Source organism: Schistocerca piceifrons, chromosome X, assembly GCF_021461385.2.
Source record: "Schistocerca piceifrons isolate TAMUIC-IGC-003096 chromosome X, iqSchPice1.1, whole genome shotgun sequence".
Taxonomy (NCBI): Eukaryota; Metazoa; Arthropoda; class Insecta; order Orthoptera; family Acrididae; genus Schistocerca; species Schistocerca piceifrons.
In genome coordinates, this window is record NC_060149.1 from 319,597,326 (window position 1) to 319,622,564 (window position 25,239).

Below are 25,239 nucleotides of genomic sequence, written 5' to 3' on the forward strand. Positions count from 1 at the left end.
AAATTATCTATCTATGAAACAGGAAAAATACTATTTACTGCTTGTACACACATATTTGGAGAAAAAAACACAGACAAAGTTTTGTATATATACCTTGTTACCACAAACTGTGGATTTTCTGGGTTTTACAGTTTGTCTTCTGCAACCATATAGAACAGTTATTTACTTTGAAAATTTACAACTGGGCATATTATGGTTATGCTTACCAATAACTAATACTACGTAGCTGTGTGTGTGTGTGTGTGTGTGTGTGTGTACAAGAAACCATATAAAACTTAATATAGAACAGTTATTTACTTTGAAATTTTATGACTGGGCATGTTACCATTAAATAATACTATATGGAAGATTTTGTGTGTGTTTCCATATAGTATTATTTAATGGTAACATGCCCAGTCATAAAATTTCAAAGTAAATAACTGTTCTATATTAAGTTTTATATGGAAGCAGATGACAAACTGTGAAACAAAATAACTGCATTAAATGATGCAAAACCCTGGGAATCCACAGCATGTGATAATAAGGTATACATGCAAAACTTTGTCTGTCAGATATGTATATACTATTGTAAAAAGTCAAACTTATGTGTGTACAAGTAGTAAAGTACATTTTTCTGGTTTTATAGAAAGATGATAAAAAACCCACTAATGGTGCTGAAACTTCAACAAAACTTGTCTGGGAAATGAGAAGAAACAGGAAAAATTTTGTTTTGTTCATGGTGGACCCTCTCCAAAAACAGCCCTATTTGAAAACAAACATGGACAGAAGAGCTTCAACCTCAAGATGATTATTTAACAGCTTGATTCATTGCTGCTTGTATAAAGGGTGGTGTTAGGATTATTATTATTTTATATTAATATGCAAAGAATTGTTGATTCGTGTAACTACAGAATGACCATGACAGTGTCTTCCAATTGACAACAAAGCATTAATAGTAAAGTAATCTGCAGACAAATGATGATGAATCTGAGTTTTAACTTATTGAATGAATAAATTATTTTGAATAAATGGCTTTGGCTTGATCAACCTAGATATGTATCCTAAATTCAAGTAAAAAATTTTGCAAAATGTTACATTATCTGATGATGAAGTCTTCTTGGGTTATCAGCCGAGTCAAGGCATCATTCCATGGGAAAGTTTCAACAAGGTTCCTACTTGTCATCTTCAGGTAAAGTGTCAGGTTCATGTCCTGTCTGGTTCTTTATAGCTGCTGAACCACAGGGTCCTCTGCCTCATCTGCATTGGCAGTGCCAGTTGCATGCCTCCGGAAGGGGTGTCGCAAACCATGGTGTTGGGGGGGAGGGGGGGGGGAATTTACAGCCGGTGTTGATGGGGAGGGGGAGGGGGGCAGGCTCCCTGCGTGCTGGCAGGTGTGAGCATTGCATCCTGCCGGGACCTGTCCATTCTGTCTGCTGCCAGCACTGTTTTCACACTGGAACATTGTTGTGGTTTTGTTATCACAGCATCCTATGCGGTGCTAAGTTGAAAACCCCTATCTCAACATGGAGTCATATCTCCACAGCCTCTTTAAAGATAGAATCCCAGAACCTGTTCACCCTGGACAGCAGCTTTGTTCGAAATCAAACATATGGTTTCCTTGAGACTGCAGATTTTTCCATTTCACCTAGACAAATGCTCCATACATGTTCTGAGCAGCGCTGTAACATACATGACTGTGTCTGACCGATGTACTGTTTTCCACACTCGCAGTTGATGCTGTAGACTCCAGGTGTCTTTATTCCTTGTTTATCCTTCAGTGAGCCCAGCATATTTTTGATTTTGGCTGATGAGCGAAAGATGGTTTTAATGTTGCTCTTTTCTAATATCCTGACTCTCTTTGCCATGGGTGGCCCAGCATATGGAAGGAACACCAAGAGCTTAGTATCTTCTTCACGTATGTCTTCTCTCTTCTTCTTGCTCAATTGGAATGTGTGTCTTATCTGCATCTCAGAAAAGCTGTTTTTGCGGAAGCTTTTTCTCAAGCACTGCAGTTCGGCAGGTAGACTTGCCTTGTCGCATATGTCTCGTGCTCTGGGTACAAAGGTGGCGGCATGGATTTGCGTTGTGCTGGATGGTGGGAGCTACTGGTGTTAAGGTGTAGTTGGTGTGTGTCTTCTACCTGTAAACAGAATTACCTAATGTGCCATCAGTCTCCTTATTTATCATGATATTGAGGAAAGGCAAACATTCATTTTCTTCCACCTCCTTAGGGAATTTAATATTGTCATGTATGCCATTGAGGTGGTTAAGAAGTTCTTGTAGATTTTTTTGCCATTCAGCCCAGTCACAAACATGTCATCCACATACCAGTAGAACACCTTTAGTTTCAGGCGCGCCATTTCAACAGCCATTTCTTTGAAGTGTTCCATGTATAGATTTGTGATACATGGTACCAAGGGGGATCCCATGGTCACTCTGTCTATCTGTTGGTAGAATTTATCACCACATTGGAAGTATGTGGTAGTGAGTGCATGGGTAACAGTTCCAATGTGTCTTCATTGAGGTGGCCTCTTAGTAATGCCGAGTCCTCGAGAGGTACCCATGTGAAGAGGGTCATGACATCAAAGCTGGCCAGGATGTCATCTTTGTCCAGACCATCCATCATAGTCTCTTCACAAACTCCATTGAGTTTTTGACAGGATGAGGACAATGACCCACGAGGGGCTTCAGTAGCTGCATAGTGTTTGGCTATTTCCTAAGTTGGTCTCCACTATTCAACATAGTGTATCTCCAGAAGTCTGTACAAGTGTGGTGGTGTTGGTGCTGTGGGGTACATCCTTCTAACCATACCCTTGTCCATTCCCGATTTCTTTTGCAATGAGATTGTCTTCCTCGTCACCCCTGATGTAGGTTCCTTGTTCACTTGGTTGTAAGCTGGATCTTGTTAGCAGTACCGTCGCATTTCTTTTGTCTGCCACTAGGACGACCATATCTTCGTCTTCTCGTAGGTCACATATCGCCCTGCATTCAGCTGTGGAAATGTTGGTTTTTGGTGTTTTTACATTTTCTAAGACCCTGCAAGTCTCCCTTCTGACCTCTTTGGCCGTGTCAGAGAGAAGCCATCCGATGGCCTGCTTGACACTACTAATGACCTCCCGTTTAGGTAGTGTGGCTGGAACTGGTGCAAAATTTAATCCTTTTGACAGTGCTGATGTTGTTGCCTTATCCAGTTCCTTTCCACTTAAATTGATAATGGTCCTTGAAATCTTTGTTTCGATGTTCTGCACTTGTGCCCCCAGCAGTTGGTGGAACTTGTCTTGTTTCACAGTGGCTTTGTCCGCCCCCGGTACCTGAGTGGTCAGCGTGACAGAATATCATTCCTAAGGGTCCAGGTTCAATTCCCGGCTGGTTTGGAGATTTCCTCTGCTCAGGGACTGAGTGTTGTGTTGTCCTAATCATCATCATTTCATCCCCATCGACGTGCAAGTCGCCGAAGTGGCGTCAAATCTAAAGACTTGCACCTGGCAAAAGATCTACCCGACGGGAGGCCCTAGTCACTCAACATTTACAGTGGCTTTGCATTTGCAGAGTTCACTGGTTGCGAATGTGTTACCATCTACCCACTCCCATGAGCAAGGTGAGAGTTTGGATGCCAGTTCCAAGTGGCATACAGGTAAAGTGTGACCTGTTTTGTCTAGTTCAAGCCTTGTGATGCATATGCATTCATGCACCAAGGCCGAGCTAGCATGCTGTAAAATGTGTTATGTCCTTGTTGTGGTGGTGGGATGTCACACATGAGTGAACTGTAGCAGTAATACCTTGTCCCGACATTGTTGCAGGAAGGCTAGTCTGCTGAGCAGGTTTGCCTTCTTGTTACAAAGTTTCTGCAGCATCTTCAAGCTGTGCTGTATCTCCTCCCCATAGGGGATACTTTCTCAGTGAATCTCAATGATGAAGTCTTCCGGAGATGTCAGTGGACTCAAGGCGGTCCAGCAGCTATAAAGAACCAGACCGGACACGAGCCCAACATTTCACCTGAAGATGACAAGAAGAAACTTGTTCAAACATTGCCGCAAAACAACACCTTGGCTCGGATGATAACCTCAGAAGATTTCATCATCGAGATTCACTGAAAAAGTCTAAATTTGCATTTGCTTCATTATTTGTCTATTACGGTACTCTTGTTTCCATTAAAACATGTAATGGATACATGAATATACGTGAATAAAAGTTTTCTTGTTGTAGAATATAAGCAGTTTTTTTTTAAATGTACAAAGCGTGCTTGGTAAAAAGAGTTCATTTATATTGAAATTTCTCTCATGTGATTGTATTCTGTCTTTGGTATTGTTTCCTCCTTTGTCAGATACAATGATTTTTTGTGGGGTATTGTCGTTAAATTAATTTCAGTGCTACTTCTAGACACACTTTACTCCAACATTTTTATTTTCTACATGTTAATGCTGCTTCTCCTTATGTTGTGTCTTTCTTCTTTGTTATCATTTCACTCTTATATATCTGTGTTGTCAAACTGAATTACAAATTAGCAAAACATTTCACAAACTACATTAAATGAGTAGACAAAGTTCACCTCAAATTTCTATGAAATTACTCTCAGAAAAAGGGAGGAGGAAGTCTGCTACCAAATGCTTAGTTGATGCTTTGCCTATTTTATAGTTCTTGCAAGTATTTTATAATTCCTCTGTGGTTAGTAGGAGGAGGTTGTGATATGTTTAAAAAACACAGTGATAAAGATGAAACCTTTATTAATGAAGATGGTGTGTAGGAAACAGATGGTGTACCATGAAAACTTATTTGCGTCTGTACTTGTAATATACTTAAACAGCAGCATTCTGAAAGAGAATAGTTTCAGTGGTTATATGAAACATTGCATGTTTCATAGCCATTTCCTCTATCTATGGCATTACCTCTTCCTGACACATTGCCTCTTGCATGTCTTAATGATACATTTTTGTATGTAGTGTTGCGTACGTCTGTTTATTTCCTCTTGACTCATTCCATCCCCACTAATGTTTCTCTAGTTTGATGGACTTCAATGAATAAGATTAACTTCCCCTCCTCCCTCTACACAGTGCACTTTTATAACCTGGCATTTCATGAGATTGATTAAAATTGTCCAGTTTTGGAGGTAAATCAGCAGTGTTACTGGAGATTTGTGACTCTTGGGAAATAATTTCATAAACGAGATCACGGGAGAATGCCTTTGCAACATATGTGCATTAAAGAGGGGCACAGGCTTGTGGTGGCATTATTATACTGTGAAGGACAGTCACCTGGACCTCCCTGCAACCCAGATTTTTGTAGAAACCACCATGAAAGTTGTGGTCTGTGTCAGTATCATTGATTGATAACCACTTAAATCCCTTTATGCCTGATGTTATCCACACTGAACATGGGGTCATGCCAGCAGCAGACATGCTTTACAATCTGATTCCTTCCCTACAGCATACGTATCCATGGTAAATGGTATCCATATCCCTCAAAGCCTGCGCTGATAATCTTTTTCCATGATTTTTCTCTCTTACAACAAAGTCAATGACTGTCCAGAAACAGATTTCCCTGACAGTCTTCTCTGACTGGCATTGTTCCTACTTCCAAAAGAGTCAGGAGCACACTCCTTGTTTTGCAGTAGCACTCAGGCCTTAAATACCTCTATAGATTACTTCACAAGATCTACAACTTTCCCAAGACAGTCCCTGAAATGAGAACACCTCTCCCCAGTACTCTGTTCATGTCACCCACTGTCATCTTCTGTCACCTTCCTAACCTTTGCAACTTCCTTGTCAAACTATGTGACACTCCCAGGCCACAATCTCTACTCCAGCTGTTTCATGCACCCACCCACTGTTCCATACTACAGTCCACCTGCAGGCAGGGCAACATGTGAAACTCCCCAAGTTATTTACCAACTGACTTGTTAACTGCTTGGCACTTGATATTGGGATGGCCACCTCCAGAGTGGCAGACTGTATGAATAAGCATAGAAGATTTGTGCACATTGGTGATGTCCAGCACCCAGTTGCTCTGCATCTGACCCTTCACCCCGCATTGCTCTCCTTCCCTTTTTTACCATTTTTTGTTTATTATTTTTAATTGAATTAATACTTCCACATTTCATTAGGTGTTACCCTCTTTGTACATCCTTATGTTCTCTGTGCTACTTCTATCATCTCTGCACTGATACTGGCACACTGCTTACTAATGTGGTACCTGTAACCTGTCACTTTCTCTGATGCCTTTTCCTTCATTTTGTTTTCCTTCCTCCTCACCTGCCCCTCCTTTGCCGCCCCCCCCCCCCCCCACATGTCCAGACCAATTCCTGTTTCCTCCCTATTTCCAGATTTCCAGAGTGATTCTTTCACTCTACAGCAGAATATGTGATGTTATGAGATGTTTTTCTTTAAATAATTCATCCAAGGATCATCTTACAATGATATAGGATTTGCCATCAAAACACAATGAAAATAAATGCCTCAAAAAATACACATACACATAGAAAATATAAGTATGCTTTATGAGGATAGGAGAGGTGGTTGGCTGTGCCCTACGTAAAGGAACCACTCCCACGTTTGTGTGAAATGATTTAGGAGAACCATGGGAAACCTAAAGCAAAATGGAGCTGGATGGAGAAAAAACTCCATCCTCCCAAATGTTGGGTCAGTGTCTTAACACCACCACTACCTCATTCAATTGGTCCCTGTTGTATAATATTCTTTTGTTCATACAGAATTTGGACAAGATAAATTGTAATACACAAATGGTTTTGCAGTGTTTCTTCACATCTCTGTACACTGTCACTACACACACTATGGACACTCACTGGTGTCTCCAGGTCTACAAACATGCTGCTTGAGCCCCTTGCGCTCCTGTCAGTCCGTCCAGACAACTGACTACAGGATGACAGACATGCTACCAGACCCCATGAACATTCCTGTGGCCTCCCTCCCAATCTACCTGGGAAACTAAGCCAGCAACCCATTGTGATGAGTGAGGTGTTAAACTCAGGACAATGCCAAGACATTACTGTCATGCACTATAGATTGTGGCACATGATCATCTAATAAAAGCATTACAGTAGTGTAATGTGACAAGATGTGTACTTATTTCATTACTAACTGCTGCTGTGAGTCTACATAATCTTTGATTGTGTAGTGCATATTACTAATGAAGAACATTTTAGCAGATGTATTTTAGTAATCTTTTTCATCTGCTTGGGTAATTTATCATACAATTTTATTCCCTTACAGAAAGTGCTGTTTTGAGGGTTTTTTTTCCTTGGTAAATGTAAGTCCAAACTGACTATTTTTCCATGAATATGTATAGAACTGTTAGTGAAATAAGTCATGTTTTCCCTGATGTTTGCAACAGATTGGTAGATGTTCTCACTTGATGCAGTAAGGATACCAAGTTCTTTAAACAGTTCTTTACAATGATCCTGATTACTATTAGTAGTTGTTATTCATATGTCTCTTTTCTGCCGTTTAAAAACTGTGTTCAAGTTTTGTGCCTTCAGTCCTCAGAAAAGAATCCCATAACTAAGAATTGATTGTTCATAAGAATAATGTCACTACAAGACATTAGCCGTTATAAACTGATGCTAAAACCCTAAGAGCAAAACATGATGATGACATTCTTCTTGCCAACATATTTGTGTGTTCATTCCATGTTAATTTACAGTTAATATTCATACCTAAAATCTTGCTGTTTGATAAACAATCCATGAAGTTATCACCTATGTCTGATGTACAGAATTGTGTTCACTCTTTATGCTGATGTGAATGCTGTTTGTTTTCTCTATGTTTAGTGTTCATTTATTCCATACTGCCCATTTGTAGACATCCTTGAGAGTTTCATTAGCTTTCTCAAATAGGAGTTCTAGTGGTTTATCAGTGACTTTGATGTTGCTATAATCAGCATATTTTGTATTGTCTGGAAAGTCAGTATATATAGACACACACACAGTTGGACCCAATACTCTACCCCCGAGGAACACTTGTGTTTATATGGTTCTATCTCACAATTGTTTTACTAAAAAATTATCACCCATAGTTGTGTGAACTAACTCTACCTTCTGCGTCTTGTTTTTCCAAGTAAAACAGGAACCACTCATTTTTCTTATAAAGTTCCTCAACATGTACTTATGTATGGAAGTCATTCCAACTTCTAATTTTATAATTACGAATTTGGTCATTTAATACTGAACACTTACTGTACAATGTCAGGTTACACACACACATTCATATATGTAAAAGCCTGGAAGAGTCAGAATTTTTAATTATTCGAAAACTGTTTCCACATGATTCCCTACTGGTAACCCCTTTCATTAATCTTATTGCTTATCTCTGAAATTAAATTAATTATTTTGTGAAACTTGCATTTTCACAGGCTGTGCATATTTATGTAGTTTTGTTTGCTATGCAACAGCATATCCTAAGCATTCTGAAGATGTAACAGTGTGTACCCAACCTTTTGTTCAGTAGTTAAACACATTTTTCTCATTTTAAATGATCACAAACTCCTAAAAATTTCGATTATAATGTTTGTTCAATGCTACAGTCCCCTAATTGTGGGTGTATATTGCTCCTGCCTTTTGCTCTCATCTCACTAAAGCTCACACATCCCATTTTCTTCTCATTTACCACAATGCAATTGTTTCTAAACCATCTTCCTGCTTCTAGTGTTCTCACTGAGACCTTCTCTGTAAATTAGTTTCATTATGTCCTCTTATAAAAATGCTAGTATAATCTGCAAAGAACATCAGCTCTGCTGCTGACAAGTGTTTGGTCAATCATTAATAAAAATCAACAGAAACAGACGACCTGACACGGAATCTTGAGGTACACCATAACTAATTCTTCTGAATCCTGAAAAGCAACTTTCATTTTCATGGCATATTTCTGCCATCTCTTGCCTACTGGGAAGGTACAACTTAAACCAGTTGTAGGCAACTCCATGAATACTGTATTTGTATAATTTGCTAAGCAGAAGATCATGATTGATCACATCCAAGGGCTTAGATATGTATAGAAACAGCCCACAGTTTATTTTATCATGGTCTATAGCATTCACGATGTCGTAATGCTAGACACAACCAATAGTGTGGCCACTAAGAATAAGAGTTTATTGATCCACATTCAGGTAAATGACAAACATAGAAACTGAACAATAAGCATTAGAACAAAGCAGTAGAACATGATCTGCAAACAGGCCCCTGCCTCGCTGTCCTTATATAGAGGAGAGCTCCGATAAACGGCATGGCCGGCACTGTGCTGTGCCTTGTGCACAAGTTGCAGATGGTCTCCTGTGGCCAGCCCATGCAGATGCTTGGTGGAGTATTTGAGTGTAGCTCGCCGGTGGCCAGGAAGGATGTACAGGGTTATAGCGCCCCTTCCCATTTGGGGAAAGGGTGCCTCCTCTGATGCAGGCATCGGGGTGACTGATGACATGTCCATGGGCGGGAGATGGAGATTCCATGGTAGGACTGGTGAGTAGGGGAGGAAGCGGCGTAGCCACAGACGTGCATGGTGGCTGCTCCCACTCCCCCCCCCCCCCTCTCCCTACACACACACACACACACACACACACACACACACACACACACACACACACACACAGAGTACCATAAGGGAGGACCGGTGGTAAGGGTACTGGCAGCATCTCAAAGTCTGTGCCCGCGATGTGGTGGAATTGCACCAATGATGAAAGTACTAGCCACCGAGGAGGGGCACTGGTAACATCAGGGGTGAAGGACCCAACAGCATCGGTCCAGATTGCAGCAGAAGTGCAGGTGGCAGCAAAGCATTATCAGACAGGCTGGCATCATGCGTTGTGGTACTGGACTCCGGAAGGGAGGCAGGAGACAATGATATTTGCAATGAGGGCAGGTCTGCCTCTGCAGCAGGGACACTCCACGAGGCCACAACAAGTACTAAGAGAGGAGGTGAAGGTGACGGTGGTGGCAGACATGCGACCCTTGCCGTTGTACAAGGACACAGCTGATCACAGTCACGGAATCCACTTCAGCTGGCGGCCAAACCACCAAGCCCAGACCGCAGAGCCAGGATTGAGCTATGACAAAGGCCATGCCAACAGGCCAGGGTGGCACAAGCAGTTGCAGGAGGATATATGGCTGGTAACCATGAACCATCTCAGTTGGACTCCAATCCCCCAGTGGCATAAACTTGTAGGAACTAAAGAACTGCATCAAGTTCTCACCCGTGGAAGAGTCAGTAACATACTTCTTCATTTGAACCTTGAATGTATGGATGAGTCATTCTCCCATGCCATTAGATTGGGGATGGAAAGGAACAGTCATTATGTGGCAAATATCTTTATAGGTGCAGAAATTGTGCAAAGGCTGAGACACAAACTGTGGACCATTATCCATCACAAGTGTGTAAGTAATCCTTCAATAGCAAAAATTTTTGAGAGGGCCTGATCTGAAGCCACAGCTGATGTGGAAGGACAGTGGATAACATATGGAAATTTAGAGAAAGCATCAGCAACCAATAACTAGTAAGAACTGAGGAGAGGTACTGTGAATTCAACATCGACATATTCCCATGGATGCTGCGGTGCAGGCCGTGGAGAGTGTGTCACCCATGGCACCAAATGTAGCACAGCCCTCAGAGAGCAAGCTGCGACAAGATTCACAATGTCACTGTTGCAAGGTTAAATCTTAATTTGCAAACTAGTCATTTACCACAGCACCTGCCTTTCTCAATGCTTACATGCATATTTCTTTGCACAATAAATTGCATGGAATTATAGAGGAGCAGAAATTACAATGTGCCATAATTTTACTATGCAATAACCGTATCTACCACCTTAAGAAATCATTCGCGTCGGAGGATAATATCAACACAGCATTATTTAAATGTCGCATAGACTCCCATATGGAGGTCATACTAATAGGAATCCCTGAGGTAGAGAAACAATGGAAAGATTTGAAAACAAATGTTGCCAGGTCTGGATGGAATCCCAATTCCGTTTAAGAGTACTCTACAGCACTGTAGCCTCACTTATTGCATTTATCTCGAATCTCTTATCCAGCAAAATACCAAGCAACAGTAAAAAAGCACAGGTGACTCCTGTGTATAAGAAGAGTAGAAGAACTGACGCCCAAAATTACAGACCAATACCCTAAACATCGGTTTGCTGCAGAATTCTTGAACATATTATGAGGGGTTGAATATAATAAATTTCCTTGAGACAGAAGATCTTCTGACCACAAATCTGTGCGGATTTAGAAAGCATCATTCTTGTCCTTTTCTCACATGATATCCTGTGGACATGAACGAAAGGCAACAGGCAGATTCCATGTTCCTACATTTCCAGAAAGCATGTGACATGGTGCTGCTGCACTGCTAACCGTTAATGAAGATACGAGAATACATATTAGGTTCCCACATAGGTAAGTGACTCGAAGACTTCTTAAGTGATAAAGGCCAGTATGTTGTCCTCAATGGCGAGTATTCGTCAGAGGCAAGGATATTGTCAGGAGTGCCCAGGGAAATGTGATAGGACTGCTCTTATGTTACCGGTATGTCTGACCAACATGTATTTTGGAGATGCTTTGTGAACTCAAATAAGAATCCTTGGAATAAAGAAGATTTTCTTTTCACAAAACATGTTGAGAAAATTTAAAGAAATGGCATATGATGCTAGCTGTAGGATGATTCTACTGCCACCAGTGTATGCTCATATGGAGGCTTGAAGACAGTAATTTTTCATTTGTTTCGTTTGCAAGAGGAACACAAAAGCAACTGACTAGCAATGGTACAAGGACACTCCACCATGCACTGTCTATATGCTTCAATAGGGGCCCTTATTTCACTTATCTCTGTATACATAAATGATTTGACAGATCAGTTGCGCAAGAATCTGGGCTGTTTGCTGATGATGCTGTGGTGTGCAGGAAGGAGTCATCATTGAGTGACTGCAGGAAAATGCATGATGACTTAGAGAAAGTTTCTAGGTGTTCACATTTCCACTTGTGTGAAATGTCGATTCATCACTGAAGGCGACATGATACAGAAAATCTTCATCATCATCCAGCGGTATTTTTTTGTTGTAAAGATGGCTTCTAAACCATGGTCTGTAGAATTTAGAGCTTGTAACAGCTTTACAAACAAAACTGTTTGAGTTGCTCTTTCATTTGATGTATTATTTATAATTGTAACATGAATATAATAAATTCTACAAAGCATTAAAACCAATGTACTCGTTTTGAAACACCCTGTATATTGTAAGACAGGATGAAAAATATTTCAGTAGAGCAGAGGGCCAGTAGAAATGAAGTAGTCTGTGAGAAAAATAGCACTGCGTGCTGTAAAAAAGGTCAAAAGATTATGTAGACAACTCAGATAATATTGCAAGAAGCAGGAATGTCTTATTTATCAGGGTAGGGGAGATTCTATGATGATTTTGAAATAACCATAAAAAGAAAATATTTGCAAAGAATTTTGTAGATGGTTTTATAATTTTGAATTGAATGTTATAATGATTTTAGTAATTTGTTATGTAATTTTATTGTTCACACCTACAAAAGGTGCCAGATACAAGATCGTTTATTTTACTTTTATATGTTTGGGGAAAAACAGAAATCTGTATTTCAGTAGTATGCTGTGCTAACTTCTAACATTTCCAAAAAATTCATTTCCAAAAAATTATCTGTCCATAGGTATCTGTACAGGAGGGATGTAAGAAAATAATAGTTTCAGATTACTTCAGTCTCCACAAGAAACTGGTCAGGAGTCAGGACAAAGGCATCAGTGTAGATGGTAAAGTATTTGCATAATTTTCCTTGAAAGCATGTTAAATTGATCAAGAGTTTCACTGTTTCTTATTTCCTTTACAGATGAACAGGTGTGTGGTGCTTGTCATGGAAAAATTATTGTCAGAGGTAATAGATGCTGTTTTACAACTGACAGTCAGTGTTATCCTTTTTCACTTTGTTGTACATTAATGGTCATTTTTTCAATTGCAGAAATATAAATGAAAACATTCTTTAGCTAAAATTTATTTTCAACATCATTACGCTTTATATTATTTTCAGATATAAGTCATGCAACTAACATCATTGCGTTCTTCTGCAAACATCTTTTCCATGAAGAGTGCTTGCCCACATTAGATTCTGTGGTAAGATTTCAAAATAATCTCAAAATATCATTATTATATAGCAGAAATTATTTTGTTAATTTAGTTCAATATAATTAATTACTCATAATCACATACATACGACCACATGGTCATAGTGTAGTTGCTGAATGCTTATGACATGAATATCTGATGGTATATTGTGCATTACAATTCATATCTGTACAATAGAAATTTTAAAATATTATTTTATAAGCAGAGAGAAAATTATTTATGGCTGGATTCATTGGTCTCTACTTGCAAATAAGAAGACAAGAATCTTATTTCAACTTAACTATACAGTTTAAGGCAGTGCTTTTACCCAGTCATTCCATAGTGATTATAATTAAATATATATTCAGCAAGAACTGGATGCAGTTGTAGTGTCCATGGTTATGATTCTACATAAATCCTTATCCGGCATTCTAAAACTGAAAAGCTACTGCTGTGAACTGTACAAAGGTGGACCACATCACTTCCCATGAAAAACAACACCTCTGGAAATGTGTACTCCATGCCTGGGAAATACTGGTCTTGAATAGCGTCTCCCTTACTAATATGATGACATCATTGCTGAATCAGTTGATCCTACTTTGTCATTAGTTTCAGTGAGTTATAACTACAACTACAACAACACAATGAAATGGACATAATATGTTTTGAAGAAACTGCTTATGTAATGGTTTATGGATAATAATTTTGGCCTTCCAGATCATCATATAATTATCAACACCACTATTAGTTATAAAATAGATATATACTCTTCTTCATGTGCCCTTTGCAATTCTGCCTCTTAAGGAGACAGAGGACTCGGATGCCAGAGTTTTCATTTATGCTCATTACAATGGACTGGATACTCAATCAGAATTCTGTGCATTCAATGATTTATAGGTAAGAAGTCAATCTGTAGAGCAATTTTTATCAACATACGTGTTGGTGAAAAATTTTCTGTCCATGACTTTACAAAGCTTGTAAGAAGTAATTCCTAAATGATTACCTGATAACAGGTTTTATTTTCTCTTAGGGCACATGCAAAATATGAATGGTAATGGCTCAGTTATTCAATGCCATACTACAGATCCAAAACTCTTAGGTTCAATCCACAGTCATTCCTAGGATTTTTATCTGTCACATATCACTTACTTCACTTCTGGTAACATTTGTTAATGTGAAAAATGCAGAGTTGCACTGTGATCCACAAGCCACATTACACTGTGGACCAACCCCCCCCTCCCCTCCCCCCCCCTCCCCCTCCCCCCCCCTCCAAACTGGCTACTACATAAGGTAAGGTTGAAGGAAGGCAAGGGTATACCACGTCCAACAGGACAATGCCTTGTAAAGCACTGCGGGGTTCAAACCAACCTTCTTTCTTGTTTAACATTAATTGGTTTAGACTAGCTTATTATTGTATGTTATTCATACTGTTTTAATTTTCAGGGAAACTGTGTGATATGCAAATCAATAAAACGACCCGGTAATGCTCACACACCCGTTATGAAACAGAACTTCAAGTGAATGTAATTGAAATAAATTAATTAGAAAATAAAATAAGCTTTCATATGTGACATGTTGTGTGTTTTTCTGTTACACCTGTTTGTCAAAAAAGGAATAAAACACCTTGGAGTGTACCATTTGCATTTGAAATGGCACTTTGAAGAAGATCCTAAATCTCGTAATGATACCACAGAATGCAGTGTTTCCTGGACATTGTCATGAATAATGTACACATTTATTTATAAAATAATTCATTGCAAATAATAGTGTATTACTTGATTGACTACTGTCATTGCTGCCCCTACACTAACAATTTGTTACACACCAGAACATGATCCATAATAAAGTGGATGTCCAGTGCACTGTGAACAAAAGGTAACCAATCAAGTTTTCTTGTAAACCTTTAGTCATGACATACAGGGTAGTCCATTGATAGTGACTGGGCCAAATATCTCATGAAAAAACTACAAAGAACGAAACTCGTCTAGCTTGAAGGGGGAAACCAGATGGCGCTATGGTTGGCCCGCTCGATGGCGCTGCCATAGGTCAAACGGATATCAACTGCATTTTTTAAAAATAGGAACCCCCATTTTTTATTACATATTCGTGTAGTATGAAAGAAATACGAATGTTTTAGTTGGACCACTTTTTTTGCTTCGTGATAGATGGCGCTGTAATAGTCAAAAACGTATAAGTATGTGGTATCACGTAACATTCCGCCAGTGTGGACAGTATTTGCTTCGTGATACATTACCTGTGTTAAAGTGGGCCGTTTACCAATTGCGGAAAATGTCAATATCATGTTGATGTATGGCTATTGTGATCAAATTGCCCAACGGGTGTGTACTATGTATGATGCTCGGTATCCTGGATTACATCATCCAAGTGTCCGGACTGTTCACCTCATAGTTACATTATTTAAGGAAACAGGAAGTGTTCAGCCACATGTGAAACGTCAACCACAACCTGCAACAAATGATGATGCCCAAGTAGGTGTTTTAGCTGCTGTCGCGGGTAATCCGGGGAATCTCAAAAACGTCGGTGTTGAGAATGCTACATCAACATCAACTGCACCCGTACCATATTTCTATGCACCAGGAATTGCATGGCGATGACTTTGAACATTGTATACAGTTCTGCCACTGGGCACAAGAGAAATTACAGGACGATGACAGATTTTTTGCATGCATTCTATTTAGCGACGAAGCATCATTCACCAACAGCGGTAACATAAACCCGCATAATATGCACTATTGGGCAACGGAAAATCCACACTGGCTGTGACAAGTGGAACATCAGCAACCTTGGCAGGTTAATGTATGGTGCGGCATTATGGGAGGAAGGATAATTGGTTCCCATTTTATCGATGCGAATCTAAATGGTGCAATGTATGCTGATTTCCTACACATTGTTGTACCGATGTTACTACAAGATGTTTCACTGCATGACAGAATGGCGATGTACTTCCAACATGATGGATGTCCGGCACATAGCTCGTGTGCGGTTGAAGCGGTATTGAATAGCATATTTCATGACAGGTGGATTGGTCGTCAAACACCATAGCATGGCCCGCACGTTCACCGCATCTGATGTCCCCAGATTTCTTTCTGTGGGGAAAGTTAAAGGATATTTGCTACCGTGATCCACCGACAACACCTGACAACATGCATCAGCGCATTGTCAGTGCATGTGCGAACATTACGGTAGGTGAACTACTCGCTGTTGAGAGGAATGTCGTTACACGTATTGCCAAATGCATTGAGGTTGACGGACATCATTTTGAGCATTTATTGCATTAATGTGGTATTTACAGGTAATCACACTGTAACAGCATGCGTTCTCAGAAATAATAAGTTCACAAAGGTACATGTATCATATTGGAACAACTGAAATAAAATGTTCAAACATACCTACGTTCTGTATTTTAATTTAAAAAACCTACCTTTTACCAACTGTTCATCTAAAATTGTGAACCATATGTTTGTGACTATTACAGCGCCATCTATCACAAAGCGAAAAAAGTGGTCCAACTACAACATTTGTATTTCTTTATGTACTACACAAATATGTAATAAAAAATGGGGGTTCCTATTTTTAAAAAAAGCAGTTGATATCCGTTTGACCTATGGCAGCACCATCTAGTGGGCCAACCATAGTGCCACCTGGTTCCCCCCTTCAAGCTAGACAAGTTTCGTTCTTTGTAGTTTTTTCGTTTGACGCTTATTTCGTGAGATATTTGGCCCAGTCACAATCAATGGACCACCCTGTATATTCCTCTGTACTTTATTGACACAGATAATTCTTATTAGAAATGAAATTATACTGTGTAATCTATTATCTAAACAACTCATCCATAATATTTGGATGTATAGTACTCTGCCATTGAAAACTACACATTAATATGCTAATTATCACAATCATATAATTACACAATTATATGAATATTATCAGCAAATGTGTTTAGCATGTACTAAGAAACCATGATATACAATATAAGGCAAGTGAAATTATTATATATGAAAAAATAGCAAACACACAAAGTAACACACACTAGAGACAAGCCTATGTGTCTTCTGTAATGCAGATTCCACTGATGTTGAGCATGTAAACCCAATACTAATCCACCAATAAATTTAGAAAAAGCACACACTATTGGGCAGCTAATGTCAGCTTCAGTATACATGTACAGTGAAACAATTTTGTAAAAGTGAACTATACGAGCACATTTGATCAGAGAATCAACATGAGTGTTTATTTTATCGTAATTGATTATAGCCACAGGTTTGGTTACCATTAAGCCCTTCATCCTCACCTGCACCATTTAATCTCCTAACTTGATGGAGAGTAAAAGCATATCACCACTGTCCTTCAACTTCAGGAAAACTATTTCTGCCTGGTTCTCTTCCGCAGTCATGGTCCCTTTCTGAAACTTTTCATGTACTTCATCTCACCATAAATCCTGCCAGTCTCATACCAAAAGAGTGTGACCCCAAATGTTTGTGTGGCAGAGTAATTGTGGTGTATGCGTACGTGGAGAAAGTGTTTGCACAGCAATCGCTGACATAGTTTAACTGAGGCAGAATAAAGGGAACCAGCCTGCATTCACTGAGGTAGATCAAAAACTGCCTTAAAAACCATCCACAGGCTGGCCGGCACACCAGACCTCGACACTAATCCGCCAGACAGGTTCCTGCCGGGGACCAGCATGCCTTCCCGCTCGGGAAGCAGCGCATTAGATGGCATGGCTAGCCGAGTGGGCTCTATGTGTGGTTTGTGGGATTAAAGGGACCAGACTGCTCCCGTCATCGGTCCAGGCTCTATGTACCTTAGTCATTGTCTTACTGTAGGTCTCTTTCCATTAACTTACTCCAGTATTATTTTGGTCAGGAGTCCTTTGTGTCACAGTAGATGGCCAATAACTTGCATTTTTCTTTTAACAACTGATTTCCACAGGCTTTTCTTCTCACTCACTATTTTAAGGACCTCTTACTTTGTAACCGTGTCAATCCACTTTACTTTGAGCAAGTAACTATAACACCATGTCTTGAAAGAATTTAGTTTCTTCTCTTCCTCTTGCCACACTCCAAACATAGGCTTTGAGAAAGTATTTCCTCATTTCAAGGCTGATGATTTTTGAAGTTAAGGTCTTCTTGTTGCAGACAGTTTTTGCTTGAGCAGTTCAACTTCTGCTTAGCAAACTACTTGTCACTTTTCCTCTATATATATATATATATATATATATATATATATATATTAGAGAGAGAGAGAGAGAGAGAGAGAGAGAGAGAGAGAGAGAGAGAGAGAGAGAGAGAGATAGTCAACTGTTACATACCCCGTGTTTATGTGCCACCTGGCAGAGTCATGTATTGCAATAACTATTTAGACTCTGAATGCAAGTTGTCTTCAGTTATAAAATGCCGACTTCTAGCTAACAAACTTTATTTGTATATACATGTAGTCATACAGTTGCTAATTCTGGTTTCTAATGTTGGCAATAAAGACTTTATTTCTCTTTTTCCTGGATTTCACCCCACTCTGCACACAGTTTAGATGCTTTCGCACACTATTCTGGTTTTTAGAATTTCGACCTAATATATGTGATTATGATAACATACGAGGGTGCGTCAAATGAAAACCTTAAATTTGTAACGACAAATCGAAATTTCGCACCGTTATCCTGTAAGTTGGTAAGTGTGTTACAAACAGCGTGCAGAATGGCCTGTAGGTGGCAGCATAGTGCAGATGCACACATACCATCGCAGTATCAGTATAAAGATGGCCGCCCCATTTGCGACTTGCACCAGGGAAGAACAGCACTCTTGTTATTCGGTTTTTGTGTAGTGAAGGTGTGAAACCTATTGACATTCATTGAAGAATGAAGGTTCAGTACGGTGATTCATGTTTGTCACAGCAGCAAGTCTCTGAATGGAGTAGGAAGTTCGCAAATGGGGTGACTTCAGTGGAAGGTGCTCCTCGTCCAGGTCAGGCACAATGAGTTGTGACTCCACAGAACATTGCAGCATGTTTACACGTTAGTCATGGGTCAGCACACCACATTGTGCATGATGTGCTCCAGTTTTACAAAGTGTCTGCAAGATGGGTGCCTTGGCGCTTTGAACGAGAAGGGGATGGCTTCCTTGCACGAATAGTTACTGGGGACGAAACCTGGGTTCACTTCCACCAACCGGAAACGAAGAGAGCAAGCAAGGAATGGTGCCATTCCTCATCACCAAAACCAAAGAAGTTTCGAAGAGAACCATCATCAGGGAAGGTTATGCTGACTCCCTTTTGGGACGAAAAAGGCGTCATTTTGGAGCATTACATGCCTGCAATCAAATCAAAGTGATGTGGATTGCTGTCAGCAGGTGTCCTTTTGCAACATGACAATGCAACGCACCACACTGCCCGTACAACAGTTGCAACAATCACAGACCTGCATTTTGAGTGTCTTCCTCATCTACCATACTCACCAGACCTTGCCCCAAATGATTTCCATATGATGGGACCACTCAAAGACGCAATGGGAGGAAAGAAGTTCCGTTTTGATGAAGAAGTACGCCACGCGGAGCACGAGTGGTTGTGCGGACTACAAAAAGAATTTTTTTCTAAAGGAATTTATGCACTTTGTAAGTGCTGGAGGACTTGCATTGAGTGTGGGGGAGATTATGTTGAAAAGTGATACAGCTTTGTAAAACTTATGCACAATAAATAGTATTTTAAAAAAATATTTAAGGTTTTCATTTGACTCACCCTCGTAGTATATTATGTCTCTGACACATTTATTGATCTATTTACACTCTGATTTAAAATTCTGTACTGGTTTCCTGCATGGAGAGAAGTGAGCACAAACAGTGATCTATAACATGGCATTAGATTAATAATTGAATAATTTTAGAATATACTGACACCTGGAAGTACAATTTTAGGCTGTCTGTTGTAAAATATTTTTTTATGTACGCCAACCCCCCCCCCCCCCCCACCACCACCACCACCACCACCACCACCACCACCACCACCACCACCACAAGCTGGAAGTGCAGAGACAGCAGCTGACGGAACAATGTGGACTTTAATTGCACCAGGGCATGCACCTGGAGAGTTGGTAAAAACTCCTGGGTCAACGTGTAACGCTAAGACACTTATAGTCGCAGGCAGTTACTTGAGCGCACGGCGGGTGTTGATAAGACAATAATATTCTACAGAACATAAAAAACTTTACAGAATTTAGAGCCCACAAGGACTCCTTCAAGATTACACTTGGGTACTTTATATTTATTGCCCAATTAGAAGCTGCCATAGCTATAATGTATGCACGGGGACTGTATGGAGGAAAGAATTTGCCCCAAAACTTCTGTGGTCTCAAGTGTGTGGGCCGGCACTATTTTCCTCGCACTATGGAATACAAGTCATACAGTTTTTAAGATCTGATGACAAACACACTCATGCCAAAAAACTCAAGACAGATAGCTTCACAGCATCTATCCCAGTCTGGAATTCATTTGTAGCTAACTGTATCCAGAACTACAAACCAGGTGCATTTATAACCCTAGATGAGCAGCTCTATACATGCAAAGCTCGGTGCCACTATATGCAATACATGAGTAATAAACCAGAAAAATTTGGTTTGAAGTTCTGGCTTCTAGCAAATGCCGGTAGTAAATAAAGGGTGAATGGATCTCCTTACTTGGATAAACAAAGTGAAAGACCCATTAACGTACCTGTTGCTGAGCATGTTATTACATGTCCCATGCAGACTTATACTTCGAAAGAAAGTAATGTAATATGTGACAATTTCTTCACAGCCAAACATCTTGCAGAGCTACTGAAGCAGGAGAACACAGCCATGGTGGATAAACTGAAGAAAACCAGAAGAGAAGTTCCTCCATCAGCGAAATCTACTGCCAGATATTTGTACAGTACTACTCGTATTTTATACAAATCTGGTGTCACAACAATTACTTCCTCTTAAGGGAAGACTGAGAAGACTGTTGTTCTATTGATCACAGTGCACCAGTCAGTTGCAGTAGACGAAAAAACACAGAAGAAACACCCTGAAACTGTCAACTTCTACAATTCTCTTACTTTGGAGTTGATATTCTGGACCAGATGTCTCGCCTGTACACTGTCAAGTTGGCTGCCGCCGGTGGCCTATGCACGTGTTTTTCAACATCATACACCTTGCTGGAATCAATATTTGGATCCTTTACACAGAGATAATATTAGAAAAAGTTAGCTGGTGAATGTTCCTTTTCAAATTAGCAGAACAACTCTCCTCTGTGTATAAATTTGTGTCCATATATCTTTATTTTTGTATCAAATATATGTTTATGACCTGTTTGGGACTTTGACTGAGTACAAGTCATACAGATAAAATTTTTTATTGTATAATTATATGTTTATTTGCATTTGTAAGTTTAAATTGGTTTTATGTTTCAATGTGTTCTTTACTTTGATATTTTTTATTTAATTAAATATACTTTCAATAGAAATTTTTAAGCATAATGCATTTGTACAATAAGCATAATGCACTATGGATCTATAAGGACACCATACTGAAGTAACTTAAGAATCAAAACTAGAAACAAAGAAGAAAAACTTCACCGGTCGAAATGACCGGTAGCGATCCTCCTAGTGTTAACAAGGAAAATGCCGAGTTGGACTGTTGATCAGAGTTCATATTGAACTGTATGTTCCCCTACTCTGGGTAAATCAGTTAAAAGGAGCAGCAGCAGTGACACACCATCTCTAATAGGATCATGCCTAGTAAAGCACCTTCGGGTTATTGACAGTTTTACTTTACCAGTGTCATTCAGGTCTGTCTTACTGGTTCATCATCAGGAAAATAGAAAATAGTGACAATTTCTCCTGGTATTGTGTGTGTATCCTAAAATATTTATTTCAGTAACAGTGATTGCACGACATAGGCAAGATAGGCAAGGAGAAATTAAGGATGGGTCTCTCTTTAATTGATGTTGGGATGGATTTGATCGTTGAGAAAATAAATATAAGTAACAATTTCATATTGTTTTCATTAACAATCATAAATTTACACAATATTCACAAGGTATATACAATAACATCTAATACTGAAGATATAATACTATTTCCAAAATTGCTCTGCATCTGTTTAAGTCTTTGAATCTTATACACTTGGTTCTGTATTTATTTACATTTTTCTACCCACAGATTCAACAAGGTAAAATGGTATCACAATGATAAGGCACAAAATTATATTACAGGGATTTTACAGTCAATGCAAGTGGATAATAATCTCAAAATAGATGTGTAGGGTATTTTTTCCAACTTTATAAATACATTTAACAAGATTCAGGCACTTACATTACAACTATCACCAAATATGTTGTGGAATGCTTTCAACAGGAATTCAATCACAACATTTTGCATCATAAAGTCAAATGCAATGTTCTGAGATTCTTCTTCTGGCCACATTAATGATGGTCCAAACACTATAGCTAAGGTGTGAATAGACATCTGATTATCAGCCTTATATTCAGTCACTCTGCAAAAGAACAAATTGAGTTATTTCTGATATAGAGGTTTATTTTCTTCATGTTCTGTACTTACAGTAAGAAACTGGGTCACCACACTATAATAACTAATTACGTACATTTGACAACTCAAGAGTACAATATGAACAAAATTAAATGAGTTGTAGAACTAACTGTAACACTTCCATGTAAAACAAATAATATTAGTAATGAAGTTCCTTCACAGGTTTTCTATACAAGTTAAAACACACACACACACACACACACACACACACACACACACACACACACACACACACACACAGGGTGAAGAATTAGTCCTGCACATATTTCCAACAATACATGAATGTTAAAGATAGGCAATCTGGCAACACTGTAGTCACATGTGTGGTAATGACTACTGTCAGCATGTGTGAAGTGCTGTGCAATTGGTGCAGTGGATAATGTTCTGGGTTAGCATGCAGGAGGTCAAGGGTTCGATTCTAGGTAGAGATGTATTTGTTTTCATTTGCTAAGTGTAGTCTGCATGATGTGGTATCTAATGTCTTAACTGTCATACAATCATTATAGTGGGTCTTCTGCAAAAGTACTTACATACTACGAACACAAATGGCAGTATAATTGTTTTCACTGGTCTGCTTTTAAAGAAGCCTTTTGCACTTTGTGGATGCAAACTGTTTCACACCAGTGCATCATCTTGATTCCAGACCTGTTTTCTGTTTACCCTTCCCCATTGGTCCCATCGATTAATACCAACCACTATTCTTGCCACATTCAAGTCCATCACATTTTGTTACGGGGTTATGTCACCAGTAAGGCTAGCAACATGCTTTGCAAACAATTTCCAAATATGTACTATGTAAATGTCAGATACATGTGGCTTAAGAAACTGTGTATGGGCGAAAGCCATATTTGTTATAAATCTAATCATCATATTATGCCTCTGCAGATGGGCATACTGATTGTTGTTCCTCATTTAAAAGTAAGATAAAAACTTATCTGTCAGGATGAATTTTAGTCATAATTCTTCTAATTGTGTTAAGTTTTTCAGCTTTAACTGAATTAATCTTAATGACATGAATTGATACCACTGAAGTTCACTCAGAAATTAATTCCAAATGTAATGAATATGTTGTGACTGATAAAAATCTGTGCCAGACAGACTTGGACCAAGATTGTCACTTATTGCAAGCAACCACCATAATCATTATGATATTTTAGCATGCCTCCAGGCCTGACTCAAGCTTTGGCATTGCTGTTTCCTCTTATTACTTCAAACAAAGCATGGAATAGCAACACCAGATATCAGGTGGCATCTTACAATTTTAACTTTTTTTAGATCTTTCCCTCAAACACTAGGTGAAGCCATCTGGAATTTGTTTTCTGTACACCATTCTTCGTATGCATGTAGCATGCAACTGGAGTTGTCTTCTGGTTTGGTTTTTGAATCTCCAGCTACTGCCAGCAGTAAGGTCAGTCCTCTGCACAGGTAACACAGCCTCTGGCTTTTCTCATATATCCTACCTTTTCCAGCAGTAGGAGTTATGTCAACAAGCAAAAACATTGGGTCACAAACTGAATCTTGTGGGCATCCTTTACTATCTCAAAGTATTGACTATACCTTTCTTTTCAGTGGAAAAGTTAATACTTCCGACTTCATTCATAACCTATTTCTAATAAAAGGCCTCACATAATTAAAGCCACCTTTAATGAACCTATCAAAACAAGCATACAATCAATATTCTGCATATGTGCCAATTTTATAAACACAAATTTCTTTGATCTATCCAGAACACACCTTTGATGATTGATCATATGGCATCATGTGGCATTCAGTACAGCTCCAACAGCAAACCGTATGATTATTGGCAAAACACTGACAGAAGTTAATGAGTGCTCTATCAATCTCCCCACCACTCTTCGTTGTTCTCATAGTGACAGATATATTGCGTAAACAATTAAAGCTACATTTGTTTTTTGCTTCCTGAATAATAAAGTTAGAGCTACATCTACACTGGAACTTTACTTAAGGCTAGTTACGAGATGTACACTTCAATGTGGTCATGTTTTGTGCAGGACACTAAATGTAATAACGTAATACACGGGACTTGTATTTGGGAGGATGGCAGTTCAAATCCCAGTCCAGTTATCCACACGTAGGTTTAGTTAGTTACATATTTCATATGAGATTAGGTTAAAATTATTAAACATATTTTTTTGTCGCACTCATGAAACTATACTTAAAAACTAGTTTTTCAGTTTTCAAATAAAAATTCATCAAAGGAATAGGAGGACTGTCCAGAAGAAATGATTTAAGGTTAGATTTGAAACTTGTCAAGTTTCCCTAAATCACTTAAGGTGTAGGCCAGGATTATTCCTTCGAAAGGGTGCAGTCCATTTTCTTCTCGAATTTGAACTTGTGCTTTGTCCCCAACAGTCTTGGTCTCAATGGAATATTAAACCTTACATTCCTTTTTTTCTCTCCCTCTCTTGTTTTCTTAATAGACAACAACAACAAACAGGAAAATGGATAAAATAAACAAACCACAGATACTAAGTAACACATATCCAAAGTAACAGCATAAACAGCATACAGCAAAGATATAACACCAAGAAAACATTGCAAATCACAGACTATAAC

General features: G+C 39.1%; 2 protein-coding genes across 4 annotated transcripts in view; one reads left to right on the plus strand and one right to left on the minus strand.

The window, feature by feature from the left end:
• The window catches only part of LOC124722938 (vacuolar protein sorting-associated protein 41 homolog), a 145,768-nt gene extending 124,351 nt beyond the window's left edge, over positions 1–21,417 (plus strand). The window contains exons 16-19 of one of the 2 annotated variants that reach the window (XM_047248101.1): positions 12,641–12,740; positions 12,818–12,862; positions 13,016–13,098; positions 20,892–21,417. In XM_047248101.1, the coding sequence (XP_047104057.1) occupies positions 12,641–12,740; positions 12,818–12,862; positions 13,016–13,098; positions 20,892–20,915 (252 nt within the window). In that variant the 3' untranslated portion in view covers positions 20,916–21,417. Of the gene's footprint in view, positions 1–12,640; positions 12,741–12,817; positions 12,863–13,015; positions 13,099–14,532; positions 14,661–20,891 lie in introns of those variants that run through there. The other variant, XM_047248099.1, reaches the window with a different exon arrangement.
• A 681-nt stretch (positions 21,418–22,098) lies between these two features.
• Positions 22,099–25,239, minus strand: part of LOC124722940 (rho GTPase-activating protein 12-like) — a 245,819-nt gene continuing 242,678 nt past the window's right edge. For both annotated transcript variants that reach the window (XM_047248103.1, XM_047248102.1), the window contains exon 14: positions 22,099–22,609. In XM_047248103.1, coding sequence (XP_047104059.1) covers positions 22,417–22,609 — 193 coding nt within the window. In that variant the 3' untranslated portion in view covers positions 22,099–22,416. The remainder of the gene's footprint in view (positions 22,610–25,239) is intronic.